Source organism: Olea europaea, chromosome 15 (assembly GCF_002742605.1).
Source record: "Olea europaea var. sylvestris chromosome 15, O_europaea_v1, whole genome shotgun sequence".
In the NCBI taxonomy this organism is placed as follows: Eukaryota; Viridiplantae; Streptophyta; class Magnoliopsida; order Lamiales; family Oleaceae; genus Olea; species Olea europaea.
The window spans coordinates 11,464,461-11,483,841 of record NC_036251.1 but is presented as its reverse complement, the minus strand read 5'-3'; the positions used below and the strand labels follow the sequence as shown (position 1 = coordinate 11,483,841).

At 34.4% G+C, this 19,381-nt stretch overlaps 3 protein-coding genes across 3 annotated transcripts; all 3 read left to right on the top strand.

Annotated features, from left to right (window-relative positions):
• The first annotated feature begins 3,848 nt into the window (after positions 1-3,848).
• Positions 3,849-11,982, top strand: LOC111410163 (vacuolar-sorting receptor 4-like). The gene is made up of 12 exons (XM_023040392.1): positions 3,849-4,327; positions 5,850-6,542; positions 6,613-6,701; positions 6,824-6,893; positions 6,960-7,043; positions 7,132-7,208; positions 7,278-7,359; positions 9,237-9,319; positions 9,580-9,646; positions 10,321-10,449; positions 10,526-10,635; positions 11,444-11,982. The coding sequence occupies exons 1-12, from the start codon at positions 4,018-4,020 to the stop codon at positions 11,540-11,542; spliced, it is 1,893 nt and encodes a 630-aa protein (XP_022896160.1). The 5' UTR covers positions 3,849-4,017; the 3' UTR covers positions 11,543-11,982.
• A 256-nt stretch (positions 11,983-12,238) lies between these two features.
• On the top strand, positions 12,239-13,290 carry LOC111410985 (zinc finger protein AZF2-like). Its single transcript, XM_023041571.1, has one exon. It carries the CDS (start codon positions 12,430-12,432, stop codon positions 13,159-13,161), a length of 732 nt encoding a protein of 243 aa, XP_022897339.1. The 5' UTR covers positions 12,239-12,429; the 3' UTR covers positions 13,162-13,290.
• A 1,325-nt stretch (positions 13,291-14,615) lies between these two features.
• Positions 14,616-15,631, top strand: LOC111410984 (zinc finger protein AZF2-like). Its single transcript, XM_023041570.1, has one exon. It carries the CDS (start codon positions 14,652-14,654, stop codon positions 15,516-15,518), a length of 867 nt encoding a protein of 288 aa, XP_022897338.1. The 5' UTR covers positions 14,616-14,651; the 3' UTR covers positions 15,519-15,631.
• Positions 15,632-19,381: the final 3,750 nt, after the last annotated feature.

Below are 19,381 nucleotides of genomic sequence, written 5' to 3'. Positions count from 1 at the left end.
CCCCCCCCCCCCCCCCCCCCAAAAAAAAAAAAAAAAAAAAAAAAAAAATTCCGAAAACAAGACATGGTAGTGGTACTGTCTTGAAAGAGGCAAAAAGAAGAGACGTTGAATTATCGTGATTTTTATCAATGTTAATCATATAAGAATCTTCATAATCGGGCTATTTTTATAGCAGCTCTAAATTGAAAGTGGACTTTATTCTGTGTTTTTGCCTTCCAATTCACTCTGGTTTCTGCCCTTTTATCAATCTTGTTCAGATCCTTCTTTTCTTCCCATTACACAGCAGAATTTGAATCAAAAGAGAGATTTCAAGAAATAAAGTATCGTTCAATGAGTTTGTATATTCTTTCAATCGGTGTGACGACAATTTCTCTTACGTTCAACTGTTATCATTTTTATTATTCATCTAACCTTTATTCAGTACAGCACATTTTCAGAGTTTCATTCAGCAGCAGGAGATGATCTGCAAGCTTATGTCGATAAATTTTTTGATCTTCAAGATGATTTATTGCATAGCAGGCTGATAATACAGTCACTGACAAGCATAAGTCCAATCAAAACATCTGAGACTGATTTCTATGGGACTAATTCAATCAAGGAAACATTGAATATTGCTCTCGAAAGAAAGAAAAACGCTGCTACATGGATAAAATCAGCCGTGGCTCTTGATCTTTCTCCCCACTATGTGAGCGTCACTTCGCTGCCTCATCAAATAGCTGCCACCACCACGGTGAAGAAATTGAGTCCGTCAATTAGGAGTACTAAACCAAAAGGTGCGCGTGTCATTAGAAAAAATAGAAGCAGCGTTGATGTTCCTCTTCTGTTGTCATCTGAAATGGATGACCAGCATGAGTGTACGAGAGGAAGTAATCTAAGTTCTGCTGCCGACCTGGCTACATCATTGCAGGACGAATGTCAGAAATTATTTTTGAGTTGTGTGGAGAAATACTTGGATGAAGTCGAAAGAAAAAGCTCGTCAATGGAATTTGACAGTCACATAGCTGGGATGATGTATAAGGTTAAAAGGGTGAGTGACTGGTTAGACATGATTGAAAATAATGAAGGCAAACCCCCAAACCCGAACACAAAGGATGGGTTCGGAGGAGGTTCACATAATTTAGAAGATTCTGCAAATGAGGCTTATGGAAGGGTTAGAAACAAAATATATGGGATTCTGCTTAAGCATGTTGAGAGGACTGCAATGGCTTATGCCAGTAACAATGCATAATTTGGAAAGTCTAAGCAATGAGATTCCTTATGGAAAGTCTGTTCAGGCGATTAACGAAAATAACTAGAAAGAAATGTAGAGTTCTTTCCAGATCTTTGTAAGTTTTGAAGAAACACAGCATAGTAGCTTACATTCAGGTTCTTTATTGGTTGTAAAATGTACAGTATAGATTTTGCATGTACACTGTGCTTTTAAAAGGAGATTTTCATTCTCTTTTTGGCTTGTGGAAGTTACTCTTTTGGCTCTCCATGCCCACACGGACCGTTTTTAACATTTATTTGTCATTTTCTGAAATTAACCAAAAAAAAAAAAAAAAAAAAAAAATTTGGGTTCTGAAATTAACCAAAAAAAAAAAAAAAAAAAAAAAATGTTGGGCTCGTTGCCCAGACACAGGCGTTGTCGATCCATCTTCTGCAAATCCATCCCGACTCGACACGTACGACTATTTATTGTTTAGGTACTCAAGTTATGTTGTTCTTGTATTGCCTATTTGAGCGGCGTGTATTACATATCTATCACTAATTGTATCAAGTTGTCATTCCAAACTATTGAATTTTTTCATGTAGTCGGAAATTGAAATTTCTTGGAAATAAATATTAGCTTAGTCTTGTTATATCTTTTATGTGAATATTATAGGCTTTTTCTTAACTCTGAAACACTAATTTATTCGTGCAAATATGTTTTGTCAACTAATTCAAAGACCTATTTTTCCACCTCTTTGGAAAATGGTGTTATAAGTTGGTGAGTGGTCAACATTAAACTAAGGGAAAATTGCAGTATTGGTTCCTAACCTATTTTCTGAGACACAATTAAGTCTCCAGGTTCAGAAAATGAACAAGTTGGTCCTTTTTTATAGTCTCCATCAGTTTCCAATCACATAAAGCGTCAAAATCTCCGTTGAATCATCACTTGACCTTTATGCAAGCATATCTCACTTCAAATTTCTAGATATTGATGAAAAATAAAATATAATTTGATATTTTTTTTTTTAAAAACCATAGATCGACAAAATTTGTTACTATTGATCTAAGTGAAATTTAAGTAGTTGTAGTTGCTGTTAAGGATGGATCGTTCGACTATAATAAAGGTCGAATACCAACTTTCTCTTTTTAAAGATTAAAGATCAACTAGTTACCCTAACAGCAAATTTTGCAAAATTTTCATAAACGAAATCCATGGTTAGACCCCATTTTTCAAAACTCATTTTAACTACACATTTTATGGAACGGTAAATTTTATCAAATTTTCAAAATTATACATTTCATTAATTTTTATTAAAATTGATTAAAAATTTGATTTTTTAGCTAAATCCAAAAAGGGCTAATGTTAGTGCAAACATCACAAACGAGAGAGAGAGAGAGAGAGAGAGAGAGAGAGAGAGAGAATGGGTTTTATTTCTTTAATAGTTAATATCTTTATTTGCATATTTTAAAAATTTGCAACTTTGTCCCAATTTTGTAAAGATTTCTCGAGAGTAAAGCTTGTGAAACTGATTTGGAAACTATGTAATTAAAAAGTAGGAAAAAAATTATGAATTCATGTATATAAAATTATTTTATTGAAAATGTAAGATTAAAATTAAATTTAAGAAAAAAAATGAGATTAAAAAAAAGCCAAACTCATGCCATGATATAGGCGTCGAAAACTTGGTAGCTGAGTTTGATAATCTAAAATGGCAAACCCTATCTTTATAGGCTTGTACATCTGTCAAAGAATTTTCACTTTTTCTAATTTTGTCTCATTGGGAAGAGTACAATACCATCCAATCTAAGCATATAAATGCACGGATTGGTGAAATGCTTTTGTACTATTTAAAACACATGAAACATCACAACCTAGAATAGATCATGCTTGGCCATAGTGATGGAAACGGGGCGCCTCTTCCCAAACCCCGCCCCACCCCGCGCCGCCCCACTTTCCACGGGGCGGGACAGTTTTCTTGTCCCGTTTAAATTATTTATTTATTTATTTTTTTAATTTCGAATTCAATAAAATACGGATAACATTCAAATTGAAAAAGTTAATATTCAAAATATACACTACAAATCTTAAATATAATGGTCGCTATTGGTACACAACATTGATTATTAGGATGGACAAGATTTTTTTGTGTTTTTTTCTTTTAATATTGTCACAAAAGTTGTAACCCCACACACTTTAATTTATGACAATATATAGATTTTTAAATTTATTCAGTTGAACATGTTATATCTTTTTATATTTGTTTTTATCAATATATATCAATTTGACAAAGTATCATAATGGTATATATAAATTAATCAAGTTTGATAAAACTTGTATAACTAGAAAATACGTCATTCTTCTATTTGAAACAAGTTGAATCCTAACCTTTTATTTAAAAAAAAAATGAAAAAAATTCACCGAACGGGGCAGGGCGGGGCGGGCGCAGGTCGGGTCCGGCGGGATAAATTGCCATTACTACTTGGCCACATTATTTTAATACTAAAATTACTTGTTTATTTTATTTTATTTTATTTTATTTTTATTAAAACATTTTTTATTAATACAACATGTTTTATTATAAAATGACCTTTCTTGATTCTTTAATCTACTGTTTTCAGTAAAGGGGGAGGACTGTCCCATTTTATAATCCGAAATTGTCAACTAGACGTCTTGACCCCTTTCACTCAACTCAGATTTCTGACCCACAATACACGGACAGAAAATTTTCGAGAAATTAGACTATTTTTTATTTAAAATTTCACAAATAAAAGAAGAAGGAAGGAATCACAAAATATCACTGATTCCTTTTCGGGAAATTCGAGCAAATGGGTTGTTCCAAAAGATCGGAAAGTGCAATCTTGCTGGGGTTTCTTCTGTTGATTTTTGCTGAATCAGTGGTGGGTCGGTTCGTGGTGGAAAAGAACAGCTTAAGGGTGACGTCACCAGACAGCATCAAGGGCACGCATGACAGTGCAATTGGGAACTTTGGTATTCCACAATATGGAGGTAGCATGGCAGGGACTGTGATGTACCCGAAGGAAAATAGAAAGGGCTGCAAGGATTTTGATGATTTTGGGATTTCTTTCAAGTCAAAGCCTGGAGCTTTGCCTTTCTTTGTTCTTGTTGATCGCGGAGGTACACGCGTCCTTTTGAGTAATTTTAAGTTAGATTGTAGTATATGTTTCTATTTTGAGCTTAATTTCTGATCTTTACGATATATATAGATCTGTGGTGCGTCTCCTTGTTAGAAGTTAATGTTGGAGAATACACCGATTATGTGCATATTATATTGACAAAAGTATACCGTTTATTTGCTTGAAATCGAAATGTAATTTCGATTTATATAGAATTTGAGAAGTAAAATAATAATAGTTACTGAATCCGAATGCAGGAATATGGATTCATTTCTTTCTATTCTTGAACGAAAGCAAGTTATTTTTTGAATCAAACCGCGCAGAACAAATATGTAAATAATGTTAATCAGTTTCTGAAATCAAACCACAATTAAGAGAAATCAAAAAAATGAAGGAAGAAAAATGCAAGGGATGAATTTTTGATCGAGGATCGAGGCAAGTGTTTGACACTTGATCCTTAAGACGAATTTGACCCGCATCGGTGCTAACAGTTTTCGAGCAATTATCTCCTAAGATAAAACGATCACGTCAAACCATAGGAGCACTTCAAATGACTTCGACCAGCGAACTCGAACGAAATTCTCTCTCTACCATAAACATGACTTTGAAGCAAGACATAATCATTTCTACAAAGTATTTTAAGTAACTTGACATGCAATGAATAATATGAATTATAGAATGAATTGAAATTCTTGAATGATTAAATCCAAACATATGGGGTTAATATATAGATGTTGAAAAGGTTTGCCTCAAAAGACACAAACTATGGAAGAGACGTACTATTGGAATTAGTCTCTATATTTAAAGAGACACGTCTCTTGAAAAATGATAATGCCAAAAGTCATAATCTTTCATATAGAAAGACACTTTTTCAGACAAATAATTTTTAGAATATTTCATAATATTATACGCACTTTTCCAATAATTCACATGTTTAAGTGATTTAAATTTTGGCTTAATTTTCCATTCACCAAATAATACAAAATTTCCAGCAAAATTTTAACAGTTAAGTGTATCATTTGTTGGGATCGCCTTTTACTGATTTTAGTCAATGCCAGTTTGCTAGTTTGAGGTTAACTTTGAAGCTGTTTGGGATATACCCTTCTGGTAAAGTTCCATGCTATTGCTGATTTATCGATTAGGATTCCTTTTGGTAAAGTCAGTTATTCACGGTAGTTTGGTTTATCTTTCTTGGGCTAGAGGTTTTGCAATATCAGCTTATTTTGTTAATAAATTATTTATTTGCACTTTTGAGTTGGATTTTGTTTAGATTGAGGCCTTGATGTGGAAGCTGTGCTATGAGACTTACTGTATATCATGTTTTTTGAATCTGAAGTTGATTTATGTTGTCTGTTTCTGATAATTTTTTCCTTTTTCGAAGAACTGCTTATGGTCTTTCATTTGCTGTAATGCAGCTTCTCTATTTCCCTTTGAAGCAGGATTTACACTGTTTTCTTTATTTCTACTGGAAACTTTTTTATAATTCTTTTGATGCATTTGGACCTTGTCCTTCCGCAATGCAGATTGCTTTTTTGCTCTAAAGGTTTGGAATGCCCAGAATGCTGGTGCTGCTGCAGTTCTAGTGGCTGATAACATGGAGGAAGCATTAATAACCATGGACTCACCTGAAGAGGATCACGCATCTTTAAAGTATATTGCGAATATAACAATACCTTCCGCACTGATCGATAAAAGTTTCGGTGAAAGTTTAAAAAAAGCAATCAGTGGAGGCGATATGGTAAATGTGAATCTAGATTGGAGAGAGGCTGTTCCGCACCCGGATGATCGAGTAGAATATGAACTGTGGACTAACAGCAATGATGAGTGTGGAGTTAAGTGTGATATGTTGATGGAGTTTGTTAGGGATTTTAAGGGTGCGGCCCAAATTCTTGAGAAAGGTGGTTATACTCAGTTTACACCACATTATATAACTTGGTATTGCCCACAGGCATTCACCATAAGCAAACAATGCAAGTCCCAATGTATCAACCATGGAAGATATTGTGCTCCAGACCCTGAACAAGATTTCAGCTCTGGTTATGAGGGTAAAGATGTAGTTCTTGAAAACTTGAGGCAGCTATGTGTGTTTATAGTGGCCAATGAAACTAAAAAGCCATGGGTTTGGTGGGATTATGTTACTGATTTTCAAATTGGATGCCCCATGAAGGAAAAGAAATACAACAAGGAATGTGCTAACAGTGTTATTGAATCTTTAGGTAATTATTCGCCTCTCACTAATCTTAATCATTATCGATGAATACTTATATGTCTGTCGCTCACGTGCAGGGCTTGATCTGAAAAAGATTGAAAAGTGCATGGGTGATCCTAATGCTGACTCGGACAATCCTGTCCTGAAAGAAGAGCAAAATGCTCAGGTGAGTGTTTGAACTTATCTTTTTCGAAATATTTTGAAAGTGCATCATAAATGTTTCTGTTATATGTTTTTATCAAAACTTCTTATGTGATGGTAATGATGCAAAATATCTGAGATACGTAGATTGGGAAAGGATCTCGTGGTGATGTAACCATATTGCCCACCCTTGTTGTCAACAGTCGACAATATCGAGGTCTGTATGTTTACTAAAGCATCTTCTGTCATACATATAATTTTCTCTGATATATGAGCTTTGCAGGGAAGTTGGAGAAAGCTGCTGTTTTAAAGGCTATCTGTTCTGGTTTTGAGGAAACTACAGAACCATCTGTTTGTTTGAGTGGTGGTGAGTTACTTAATTCCAGAATATTGCAACATTTTGGATAATATGAGATTCAATATATTTTTGTAAATGATTACCTTCTTAATTGCAGATGTTGAAACAAATGAGTGCTTGGATAATAATGGTGGTTGCTGGCAAGAGAAGACAGCAAATATTACAGCTTGCAAGGTGCTTTATTAATAACTAGCTATTTTGCATTTTTAGTTGGTTTGATTCCTAAAAATTTTACATTCTTAGGACACATTTCGAGGACGAGTGTGTGTATGCCCTGTGGTCAATGGTGTGCGGTTTAAGGGGGATGGTTACAGGTCTTGTACAGGTATGCAATTTAGTTACATGCATTGTAGATTTTCACTATAACGAAGAAATTAATTCAATAAGGTGATCTCACGTCTTCCAACCTGTCTATTATTATCATGGAGTATGTTAATGTAGAATTTTTGTGCGTGTCCAATTTTTGTCCTCCTTCACATAACAATTAATACAAAGTCTTCTTCGTCTACTATTATAACCATGACGAACTAACCAAATAGAAAAATTGATGAAATTTCAAGAATCAACGAACAATCTCCAATTTTGGTGCACAGTGAACTTGCGTGTATAGTACAATGGTACCATCTATTGTGAGATGGATTAAATTATACTATATAAATTGTTTATGACACGAGGTGGAATGTAATATCACATGCACAAAATGTCTTTTTTTTTTTTTGGCTGCTTATAGATTAAAAATAAAATAAAATGATATACTGCATAAATAAATAGGTCAAAAATTCAAAGCAGCCGAGCAGTCCAGCCGAGCAGTCCAATACAGAAAAATAGACATCATGTCTTTTCAAAGACTACTAGCAAATAGCAATAACTTGGGCGACAATTTATTTGTTTTTATTTGGAAAAGGAAGAATGGTACAAGAACTAAATGAAGACAAAGTCATAGTTTATTTTGACTAGTATAAGCTGTTTCAAAATCTTACTAACTTCACATTTTACATTTTATTTGCTTATTTATATAAGCACGATGCTTAGCATAACCTAAGAGATTTGAGATGGTGGTGCCAAGAAAATTAAGCTTTGGGACTCATTTGCACTTTTTACTATAGTTATATGTCCTCCTTTCTCTTTGTTATAGATAACTTCTACCTCTCATCTGCCGTCTTTCTGGCTTCCATGAAGAGGAGGGTGAAGTATGTAGTTACTTCTCCGAAGCTCTAAAACTTTCATTTTACAATCTTCTAAAATATATGTGGTTAATCAATGGTTATTTTTGGTCTTAAATCTTAAGCTTTCCCAAAAAGCAAGTAATTTATAAATGAAGATCAACTGAAAACTGAAAGGAAAGGAAAAATTTTCTATTAGCCACTGCTCGTGAACTCAATCCTTCCAGTGTATCTTAACTCGGCATTCTCATCTCTTGTATAAGAGTAGCTATAATTTGATCTTTTCTTATGTTTCTCAGTATATTTTGCACTTACTTTACATGATTAACATTTATCACATGTAAAATTTGGAATCACATCGGATATTATCTTGTACACATCATTCTGAAATCTACATACAGATTTGGAGACTGTAAAGTAGTTTGGTTGAAAATTCTGTTGATCAGAGTAGCCTTGCTAATCAGATAGTGAAATTCTTTTGGATGATTCTACTGATTCGACATTGAGCATTTAGAATCTTCCAATCTTCTATTTTATTGTCTAAATATCTAAAAGAATGCTTTCCTCTTGACTCATAATGAGCTGATAAGGAGTACGTATCATTGTGGAGATTTCACGCAGTTCTTACGCTTCCAGGAAAAATTCTCCCATTGTGCTCTAGCAATACTCAAAATGACTTCAGTTTCTTGTTTGGTCATCCACAAATAATGGCCTTTTTACAATAGACAATTCATTCCCAAAAATAGCCTTCCCTAAAGCATGTGCTTCGTATGTAAATCGATTATTATTAATGCATCTTATTGACGAGGATTCTCAGCTCAGATAAAATATTTTTTTTACATCAATTCCTACATTGTTAATTCACCTAACTCGGTACCCAGTCAAAATTCGGTTGCACATGGATGGGATAATAGATTCTTGCTTTGAATATCTCCCCAAGTATCATGCCTCTTATTTATCTTAGCCTTAAATAATCCTTCTACAAGCATCTCAAGTTACTGTGATTAGACTGCATCTTAACTAAGTTTTCCATTTGCAGCAACTGGGCCCGGGCGGTGCATAATCAATAATGGAGGGTGTTGGCATGAAACTCGAAATGGAATTACTTTCTCTGCTTGCATGGTCAGTATTTATTCATTCATTTTGCTTAAATTCTCCCTTACTAAATTACTATGAAGTATCTGTGATATGATATCAATTAAGAAAAAAGGGAAGGTAAGAGGAGACTTACTGACATGGACTTCGAAGAGTCCATCTCGGGATTCTCTCTAAAATCGATAACTTGGTTTTGAGCATTTACTTTGAAAATTCCCAATTCCAAATCTTCATCTCTTGAACTAATCAATACTGAGACCGTTATATCTACAAAAATATTTTGACAGGATAATGAGGAAGGAAAATGCAAATGTCCTCCTGGATTTAAAGGCGACGGTGTTAACAGTTGTGAAGGTAAGAGTTTTTCTTTGAACTGAATTGTGAAACTGATTCTTGTAGCTGACCCCTAGTTTATTAGATCAAGGATTAGCTCTTATCTCTTATGCATATCGACTAGCTAGTTGTGGCCAAAGACTCTCGTAGTTCTGACATAATAACTTGACATGCTAATTTTGGAGGACGTATTAAGCTTTATTTAAATGGCAACTATGCTTGAATATAATCATGAACGGGAGGCTAGATAAACATTATAAAACTGTGTATTGAGAATAAGATGATGAATGGATGGTTAGATATATAGTGCATCTTTGGTACACATTACTCAAGAGGACTGGACATTATACTAAACACGATTTCAACTTTTTTCACATCCATGTTACTGTCCAATACTATCTCATCCTCTCTTACGAACAAGCCAAAAGGATAGATAGACCCCCATTCATGCTCATTGGTTGGTTAGTGTGTTGGTGGTATTTGGGAAATAAGTGCTGCGCCAAGATAGGGGTTGGGTTCTCAGTTTATTGTAATTCCTTTCAGTTTTCCAGTCAATATATGCACAAAAGTGCAATACAGATCAGGTTTCTATCAGTATTAATACTGGAGCTAACAGTTCAAGCAGTTCTTGTTGAACTATGTAAATTGTTTTCCTATTAACCTCTGTTTTTGTATAATTTCTTCTAACCATACAGATATTGATGAATGTAAAGAAAAGAAAGCTTGCCAATGCCCTGAATGCAGTTGCAAGGATACATGGGGCAGTTATGATTGCACTTGTAGCGGGGACCTGTTGTATATCCGGGACCATGATACCTGCATAAGTGAGATCACTTGCAAATTGTTGTTGCTTTGCTTTTGCTTAAACAGTGCATATCCAATTCCTGTTTGCATGTGCAGGTAAGAGAGCTACTGAAGTAAAATCTGCATGGGTTGCTGTTTGGGTTATTTTGATTGGATTGGCAATGGCTGCTGGTGGGGGGTATCTCGTATACAAATATAGATTGAGGGTAAGTTTTCTACTCACAACTTTTTGTGTATTAATCATGGCTTCTTCTTTTAATTTTGACCATCAAAGTTTGATGTTATGGCAAGAATATCAATTGTCACTTTCTCTGTTCGGCTGTTTGGCCTCTATTACTTTGTCTAAAAATTAATTAATTCTTAAGCATAGTTAGAAGAAAACACGTTCATATCGTAGTTCTACAGAAACAATCAACAATGTTCAGCATTATTAAGTTTCAAATTCGATTGAAAATTTAATGGTTTTGAAATTATCATCATCTATCAACTCCATAACTCCTGATTAAAATTTCTGGACTGTGCTTTAACCAATTTATGAGATGGAAGGATTATGAGATTCTTTCTTTTCTGTGGGAAGAGAGAGATCCTATTGTTCTTGTGTTAAACATTTGATTTGAAGTTGGGAGGGTAAAAGGACAAGTTTTGAAGGTACCCTCATTATGAACTTTTGCCTGCAAATTGGTATTCAAGCTCTTCTCTTGCAACTTTAGCGGGTTCACCCATTACTGCTTTCATAAATGTTGTGCAAAGACATAGATCTAACACGAAGTTGCTATCGGATATATTTTTATGTACCCCTCTTTTGTTGCAAGTCATGTCGAGGCTTTTTAAGAATACATAAATTTGGAACCTTCAATAAATATAAGAAAGCTGTTTCATTTCTTTATTTATGTTTCGTCTCTGGGAAGTGTGTTTCTTAGTCTATTATTACATAATTGAAGGATTTCTGTTTGCTTAATCCTGAACCAGAAAATATCTATATCTTATTATACTTTTCTCGTGTTGTATTTTCAGTCATACATGGACTCAGAAATCAGGGCTATAATGGCACAATACATGCCTCTAGAAGGTCAAAAAGAAGTTCCAAGTCATGTTAGCGACGATCGTGCTTAAAAGCAAAGCTCAATTATTATTCATCTGGAAGAGTTACCGTTGTGTCTCCAGCAAAGGTTTTGAAGGTAGAATTATATATCGTTGTAAAATTTGTTGGACAATAAGTGAAATGAGAGATTATATTATTCTAATGTCTTTCAAGACGTAACATTTGCTTACAATTGTGTTTGGGACGCAGTAAAAAAAGAAGGATTAGGTCGAATTATGGACACTTTAGCATGTGACCGGTGTGCCCCCGGCACCCTAATGAATTTCAGGCGTCTAATCATTGATTTGTTTCTTTCCACGGATCTTTGTCGTGATTACTTGTTTCCTAAGGAAAGTTCAATTTATTAGTTAGAATTAGTAAAAGTTTGCTTTTGAAGAACATTTGTCCTCATTGTCTTTTTTAGTTTGAACAATGATGTAATTTTGAATGATAAGGAAAACGAATTTAAATAGTGGAATGATCAGCATTTGGATTTAATCTGTCCGTGGGTGTTTTATGCATATCTCGTTAATTCATTTTACATTTATGGATCGATAAAACTATTTTTTGATACTATATATCGCATCCCATTCATTTGAATGGTACGCAAAATGTGAAGAATATCAAAGTTCAATTGGAAATTTATAAGCGTGTAAAATAAAGATCCAAAATCTTTCATGAAGATAGTAAGTTTGACCAGATGATACCACTTACAGTAATAGTTTCCATAAGTTTACTTCACAATTCCGTTTGCAAATCAATTTAAAGATTATACCGCAGATTTGAACTGCCAAGATTTGAATTTCTTACCATATTCAGTCCCAAGTACACCACTCACAAACCCTATAAATACAACCACTCGCTCATACTTCGTTCTCAATTCTGAAATCAATCAACTCTTTTTTTGCATACAGTGAATATGGCTCTTGAGAGACTAAGTTCATCCATGTCGGGTCTTCGATACTATGATTTTGAGAGTGTTCGTTTGGACTTGAACAGGAAAAGAAAGCGTTCTTATTTTTACAGAAAATCGACGGATGATGAATACGCAGCCTTGACCCTCATCATGCTATCTCAAGACCCTCCAACTACCACTCCCGCCACTGCCAAAGCTAAAGAATTCAGTCCCCCAGCCGATGCCGTTACCACCACTCCCGCCGCCATCAAAGCCATAAAGTACAAGAAGAATGTTGAACCATCTTCTACTACTCAACTGGGCCAGAAGCAGTCGCACAAGTGCAACGTGTGCGGCAAGTCTTTTCCGTCATGCCAGGCACTCGGCGGCCACAAAACCAGCCACCGCAGTAGACCTCGGTCCACCACCACTACCGCCGCCGCCTCCTCCAAAGACTCCATCATCACTAATGTATCTGATTTCAACCCAAGTGGTAGCCTTCATGAATGTTACATCTGCAATAAGGGTTTTTCCACTGGCCAGGCCTTGGGTGGCCACATGCGGCGGCACTATGACGGCAAGAAGAGCAGCGTGATCACTTCCGAGTGCAGCTCCTCCAGCAATGGTCGCACACGTCACGACTTCGACTTGAATCTCTCAATTTCACCGGAACTTAACTTTGGTTTGACCCTTTACTGCGGCGAGAAAAGTAGGAAGTGGACAGTGCCATTCCTTGCAAGAAACAGCGTCCGGTAGAATATATAAACTAATATACAAATTGTCTACGTTCTTGATTTTTCATGTATTCTCTCTAGAAAAGAATTTCTAGGGTTCTTGTTGGTACAGGAAATAGAATCTTTAAATCGAACAAATTTTACTCTGTTATTTTGGGATTGTTTTTATTGTTCTGTTCCTGCATTGTATATATTTCTAAACAAAAAATTTAAAACTTCGTCTTATAATTGTAAAAGAATTAGCATAAAAATCTATCATCTCTTTCTCTTGAAGCATAATTGCAACATCAGTCATAACTTATTAAACAAGTAGCACATAAGTCACCAACACTCAAAATGAGCTAATTGATCCTTCGTTTATCTATTTTCTCAACTTGGATGGGCACTTAGAAAGTTGAAGCGAGATATATATTCATGAGAACCACATTATAACTATTACTTAACAAAGATTGGACCCGTTTACATCATTTGTATCAATTTGCTCTTTTTCAAAGGTTTGAATCTAACTTGGTATTTAAAAGGTAGATTGACCAACTATGCAAATTTTTCTATAGTAATCTAACAAAGAGAAATAGGATATATATTAATGATACGTTTAGTTGAAGCTTGCCGTGTGACACTTAAAATTGGATTCGATAACATATAGATTCTATCACTTTTTACCTATTTAATCAAGTCTATTATTACTGAATTTGTAAATACAAAGTCAACTTAAAAGGAGCTTTCTAAATAAAGAATACATTTAAAATAATTGTTTTTAGCATCAAAACCATCAGAAGGATAGACTAGATTTTATCGATCAAATCAAAGTACAAGCGGGAGGAAGAAATGAGCCTAACCTCCAGAATTACATCAAGAGGTCAACAGAGCAAGTGAATTTAAAAATTTTAATTATGGAGAAATTTTTTCATTACAATAAGCAAATGAACACATTATAATGAAAAAATTTACATCACCTAAAAAAAAAAAACGTCACAAGATTCATGTACAATGATATGCTAATAAATAGTTGGGAAATTTGTTTCGTGCCGAAATTGTTGGTCGCTTTGAAATGAACCTGTAGGCATCCAAATTCAACTCGCATCGACAAAACTAATTTTGTTATATCATATAGCATTCAGTTAATTTTTATTTATATGATATACAAAATAAGAAGAATAACAATTCCATAAATTGAAAATTTATATTAGCGAAACAATTGAGTAAGTGTAAAGTCAAGTCATCTTCGGTAATTAAGATTGCAATGAAGAGAAAAAGATATGGTTAGGACCCAATTAAGGAAATTTGATCAAATAATGCCACGTATGTAACGGTATTCCTTAATTACGATTTGAATTTCTTACCATATTCAATCAATCCCAATCCTAAGTACACTCCAACCCCTGAAAACCCTATAAATATATTCAACTACTCTCCTACTTCTCACACTATAATTCTCAAAATCTGAAATCAATCCTTCCTTCCTTTCTTCCACAAATCAATTTTTTTTTTTTTTTTTTTCACACAGTGAATATGGTTACTGAAGGATTAAAATCATTCAACAAAAGAAGGCGATCGCATTTTTATCGTAAACCAACGGATGTTGAATACACAGCCCTCGCCCTCCTTAAGCTTTCACGCTACGACAATGCTTACTGGACCCGTCCAACCACCACGGTGGAATGGAGGAAGCCGGCCCCAAAAACCACCGTAGGAATCTACGCTTCAGCCTCCGTCAATGTCATGAATGGTATTGAAATTTATCCTCCGCCGGCCCAGAAACATGAGTCACACCATGCACTCGGTGACCAAGAAACAAGTCACAGTGATTGTTCTCAGTTCGCCACCTCTGCTTGTCCAACCATCAGTCAAGCCGACGCTGAAATCAGAGAAGACGTAAATCCCGCCGTCGCTAGCACTAGTGAAAGAACAAAGTCCGCTTTAGCCTCCATCGGTGATGACAAGAAATCGACGGACCCGTTTTATTATCCTACAGTCATAGCCTCTCCGGTGGGCCAGAAACATGAGTCGCACGAATGTGACGTGTGCGGCAAGTGTTTTCTCTCGTACCAAGCACTCGGCGGCCACAAAACCAGCCACCGCGATAGGGCTCAATTCGCCGCCACAACTGCAATCACCAACGCCTATAATATCTCTCCTCTCAACCTAAGCGGTAGGATTCACGAATGCAACAAATGTTACAAGACTTTTTCCACAGGCCAGGCTTTGGGTGGCCACATGCGGTGGCACTATGAAGGCGTCATCAGCAGAAACAAGAAAACCAATGTGATCACATCCGACGGCAGCACCTCCAGCCACTGCAACAGCAACGTGCACGTGGCTCACGACTTCGACTTGAACCTCCCCGCCTTACCAGAAGATGAAATTCCCATTCCTTGAAAGAAACAGCGTTTGGATGAATGAACTGTTTTACATAAATTGAAAGTTTTCTGCAAGAAATAGTTATAACTCTTCAGATCAATTACTGTATTCATTTAAACATAATAAATTTACGATTGATATATACAACACGTAGTTTTAAATTTTTTTATATTTAGTCATTACGATTTTTATTTGCTTTGATATATGCCTGTGTGCGTATTTAATGTAAATACTCGAAATATCGAAAAATAGTATATGTACTTCTAGTTTCAAAATAACATTATAAAACTGATTTTTTACTTGGGAAAGAATTGTACAATTTTATTTTTATCAAATAAACTTGAATCTATAATTGTCAAAGAATTTGCAGAAACTGGAAGATTGTGCACAGTAGAAATCTGCATTATAAATTTATTTGAGCCCCATTAAAAGAAAATAACTCCAATTATGTTTCGTGCATCAGAAAATATAATGAACCAAAAATACGTTGAAAGTTCTGAATTCGACACAAATATAAATTGTAATAAACTTGCAAATTCTGATGTTTAATTTCAAGTTGAACTTACAAAATCATCGTTGATGTTTAAATACTATATATATAGCAATTAAATGCAATATCATTATGGTGTCGTTCTTATTGTATTTTATGTCGAAATAACACATAGTTCCTGTTGGTTTGGCTAAAAATCAATTTTTTTAGTAGAGTTCTATAAAAATCAAGGAAATATGTAATTGAAAATAAGTTTTATAAAATGGGAACGAAACAAGGATAATAGCACACTCTGTCAGTTATAGTTTAGTATGCTATTTCATTATGTAATAAGTAATAATTTTCAAGTCGAGTCAACCTAACTCGAAAATACAGTAAAAAAATAACACACTCTGTCAGTTAATCACACCCACTCACTCAAAAATCCCTAAAATACTCTACCAACTCTAATGGATTTTTCATAACTCTCATTAATTTACTACTAATAAAACTCTAATGCCCCGTTTGATTGCACGAAATTTTCCATGGAACTTGAAATTCGAATTCCAACTTCCACTTTTGGCCTGTTTGATTGACAAAATTTTCCAGGGAATTGATTTTCCATGAATTTCTAGGTACAACACCTTAAAGCGTGATTTTCCACCTTTTTTTCCTAGGGGATAGGTGGTTTTTGGTTTTCCACCTTTTTTTTTATTTTTTTTGGCTTTTTTTATTTTTTTTTTAATTGTTGGCAATGGGAACAAATTTTAGGAATAATTGTAAAAGAGGATATCCCTAAAATTGACAATTTCCACGTAAAACAAAGTCAAACGAACATCAAAAAATACTTTTACTTCAACATTTTCCACGTGAAAAATTTATACAATCAAACACAATAATTTACAATTTCCATGAAAACAATTTCTAGGTAATTCAATTCCTTGGAATTCATTTTCTTTCCATGTAATTTTCCTACTTGTAATCAAACGCACCCTAAGTCTAAACAGAGGATTCAAATGCCACGTCATTCCTTTCGTGATAAATCAAGGTAGCCACGTGATAATTATTAGCTAATTGGTCCTCCATTTATATATTTACACTATGAGTCTATAATGATAGGAACTAATTTCATGTTTGACAATCAAATTTTTCAAACTCATTTTTAATCACATATTGCATTAACTTTTATAAAAATCAATTAAACTTTTGATTTTTAATTAAACCAAACAGGGGCTAAATATATAGATGTCGGATTGTTATGTGGCCCTTCCATATTATTTTTACGAATCAACTTGGACGACACCCACAGATTTAAAGAAAGACATTAAGATTGTTAATGACTGGATTTGTTTCCATTGTTGAGGACTAAGTATGCAGCTAATTAGAAAGGTTGAAGATCGGTTTGCATTTTTTTTTCCAAAAGTTTGATTCTAACTTGCTAATTTAAACAAAGGGTGCTTTAATGCAATTTTTTATATATAATAATTTAAGTTGAAGTTAAGTATACTAGCGTGATTATGTGATCACATGTAAGATTAATGGATATGATATCCAATAGTTTTATCCTCTTTAATTAAGTCTAATTATTGATTTATAAGTCATTAAAAGAAGCTTCCAAAATAAAGCACATGGATCCCACCCCCTCATTAGTTACACATAGATACCTGAAAAAATTTTAATTTTCTATATTAAAATAAAATAAAAAATTATGAGTATTGTATTTACAAATGAGTCCATAAAAGAAAAATTGTCATCCTCTTCCTTGGCAAGTGATCAATCATAGTCAAAAGCTGGAGAAAATGAAAAGAAAACTAGGGTGAGGATGAAACCAGAACAAGGGAGTCCAATGCTATACTATCTATCATGAAAACATTCTTCTGAGGAACCAAAATGTATTTAATTGGTTGAGGGCTCACATGTAATGAAAAATAGGTTAGGGAATAAAATGCTATGAAAGTCAGGTGGGTTTTGAAAAGTAATATGACTCTTATGTGCAATTTTTTTTTAAATTTTTAAATTTTAATACTTTCTTTTATATTTATTTTAAAGAGAAGATCAAATATGTCATTTAATGGTCAAAATAGAGGGAGCACTTCAGCAGCGGAACTTCGATGGAGATTGAGTCTCAGCCAAGTAGACAATTCTTGTCTTCTTCTTTGTCTTGCCTTGGTTAACTACCACATGTGCATACGTGGCGCCTCCACATGGTTTCACATAATATTAGTAACAATTTTAATTTTCTCTTATTTCATTTCCCAACTAGTCAATTAAGCTCAAAAGAATGCTTTTTCTCTAATTTATAATGAGTTGATAAGGAGTATGTATCGTTGTGAAGATTTCACATAGTTTTCAGAGCAGTTCTTGCGCTTCCAGGAAAAATCCTTCCATTGTTCTCCATCAATACTCAAAATGACTTCAATTTCTTGTTGAATAATGCTATTTACAGTTGCTCATTGTCATAGTCGCTCTACGTGACATATATATGACGGTTAGTGTTTTGTTGCATAATGTAAAAAAAAACTACTACATGAATGTATCAAATTATTAACCACCATATGTATGTCACATAAGACGACTACGACAGTGAGCGACTGCAAATAACATTACTCTTTCTTGTTTGGTCATCCACAAATAATGGCCTTTTTAAAATAGACAATTAATTCCCAAAAATAGCCTTCCCTAAAGCACGTGCTTCGTATGTAAATCGATTATTATTAATGCATCTTATTGACGGGGATTCTCAGCTCAGGTAAAATATATCATTTTACATCAATTCCTACGTTGTCACTTCACCTAAACTCGATCCCTGGTTAAAATTCGATCGCATATGGATGGGATAATGAATTCTTGCTATGAATATCTCACTAGGCAGGCATCTCAAGTTACTGCGATTAGACTATACCTTGATTAAGTTTTCCATTTGCAGCAAGTGGGCCCGGTGGTGCAAAATCAATAATGGAGGGTGTTGGCATGAAACTAGAAATGGAATCACTTTCTCTACTTGCATGGTCTATATTTTATTCATTCATTTTGCTTAAATTCTCCCTTACTAAATTTAGCTCTGACAGAAATCTACTAAAATATTTCAACAACATAATGAGGAAGGAAAATGCAATTGTCCTCCTGGATTTAGAGGTGATGGTGTTAAGAATTTTGAAGGTAAGAGTTTTAGTTTGAACTGAATTGTGAGACTGATTCTTGTAGCTGACACCTAGTTTATTAGATCAAGGATTAGCTTTGATCTCTTATGCATATCGACTAGCTAGTTGTGACCAAAGTCTTTCGTAGTTCTGACATAATAACTTGACATGCTAATTTTGGAGGACGTGTTAAGCTTTATTTAAATGGCAACTATGCTTGAATATAATCATGAACGGGAGCTAGATAAACATTATAAAATTGTGTATTGAGA